Genomic DNA, 1,561 nt, shown 5'->3' with positions numbered 1-1,561 from the left:
GGATGGGATGAAGAGATGGGACGAAGAGATGGGATGGAGATGGAAGGAGGTGCCGAACACCTACCTGCAAAACTCCTGGCCTCATCCATGGGCACAGCCCTCAGGTGCCTCAGGTCACTCTTGTTGCCCACCAGCATGATGACAATGTTGGCATCAGCATGGTCCTGCAGCTCCTTGAGCCAGCGCTCGGCGTTCTCGTACGTCAGGTACTTGGCGATGTCGTACACCAGCAGAGCTCCCACCGCCCCCCGGTAGTACCTGGGGGACACCAAGGAAGGGGACACCAAGGGGACATGGTCACAGCCAGGGGAGAAGGTCCCAGAGAGGGGTCAGGGCCACAGAGAGGGGTCAGGGTCACAGAGAGGGGTCAGGGCCACAGAGAGGGGTCATGCTTGAGAACATCAACTCACGCCGAGGTGATGGCTCGGTATCTCTCCTGCCCTGCTGTGTCCCAGATCTGAGCCTTCACTGTCTTGTTGTCCACCTGGATGCTCCTGGTGGCAAACTCCACCCCAATGGTGCTCTTGCTCTCCAGGTTGAACTCGTTGCGGGTGAAGCGCGACAGGAGGTTGCTCTTCCCCACGCCAGAGTCGCCAATGAGCACAACTAGGGGCACAAGGGTAGTGTGAGCTCCTCTGGACACCCAAAGTTTCCCATCCTACAGCCTTGGAGGGATGAGGATGTCTCTATGTGCCTCCAGCCCAGATCCCATCTCATCTCATCCAGGAGAAGGTGGTGGGTGAGGGGTGAAGGAAAGCAGGACCAGCCACTTCCACTCATCCTGGCAGCACTGGGAATCCACCTCGAGGACATCCCTGCCAGCCCCTGACCAGCCACTTCCACTCATCCTGGCAGCACTGGGAATCCACCTCGAGGACACCCCTGCCAGCCCCTCCAGGAGATTCTCCTCCAGGAGATCCCTGCCATCCTCACCAGGAGATTCTCCTCCAGGGGATCCCTGCCACCCTCACCAGGAGATTCTCCTCCAGAAGATGCCTGTCATTCCCTCAAGGACATCCTTGTCATTCCCTCAAGGACATCCCTGCCACCCCCTCCAGGAAATCCTCCTCCAGGAGATCCCTGCCATTCTCTCTGGGAAATTCCTGCCTTCTCTTCAGGAGATTCTCCTCCAGGAGATCCCTGCCATCCCCTCAAGGAGATTCTCCTCCAGGGGATCCCTGTCATCCCCTTGAGGACATCCCTGCCATCCCCTCTGGGAAATTCTCCTCCAGGAGATCCCTGCCATCCCCTCAAGGAGATTCTCCTCCAGGAGATCCCTGCCATCCCCTCAAGGAGATTCTCCTCCAGGAGATCCCTGCCATCCCCTCAAGGAGATTCTCCTCCAGGAGATCCCTGCCATCCCCTCAAGGAGATTCTCCTCCAGGAGATCCCTGCCATCCCCTCAAGGAGATTCTCCTCCAGGAGATCCCTGCCATCCCCTCAAGGAGATTCTCCTCCAGGAGATCCCTGCCATCCCCTCAAGGAGATTCTCCTCCAGGAGATCCCTGCCATCCCCTCAAGGAGATTCTCCTCCAGGAGATCCCTGCCATCCCCTCAAGGA

At 58.6% G+C, this 1,561-nt stretch overlaps 1 protein-coding gene across 1 annotated transcript; it reads right to left on the bottom strand.

Moving 5' to 3' along the window:
* Positions 1–22: 22 nt before the first annotated feature.
* LOC103807203 (ras-related protein Rab-11A-like) lies at positions 23–857 on the bottom strand (the record flags this gene model as incomplete). Its single annotated transcript, XM_009079924.1, has 3 exons — positions 23–258; positions 411–606; positions 824–857. Coding segments are annotated over 3 exons (466 nt in total), but the record flags the coding sequence as incomplete, so codon positions are not given.
* Positions 858–1,561: the final 704 nt, after the last annotated feature.

This window comes from Acanthisitta chloris, unplaced genomic scaffold (genome assembly GCF_000695815.1).
Source record: "Acanthisitta chloris isolate BGI_N310 unplaced genomic scaffold, ASM69581v1 scaffold31028, whole genome shotgun sequence".
Classification (NCBI taxonomy): Eukaryota; Metazoa; Chordata; class Aves; order Passeriformes; family Acanthisittidae; genus Acanthisitta; species Acanthisitta chloris.
Note: the sequence above shows the minus strand (reverse complement) of the source record. Positions and strands in the feature narration are given on the sequence as shown.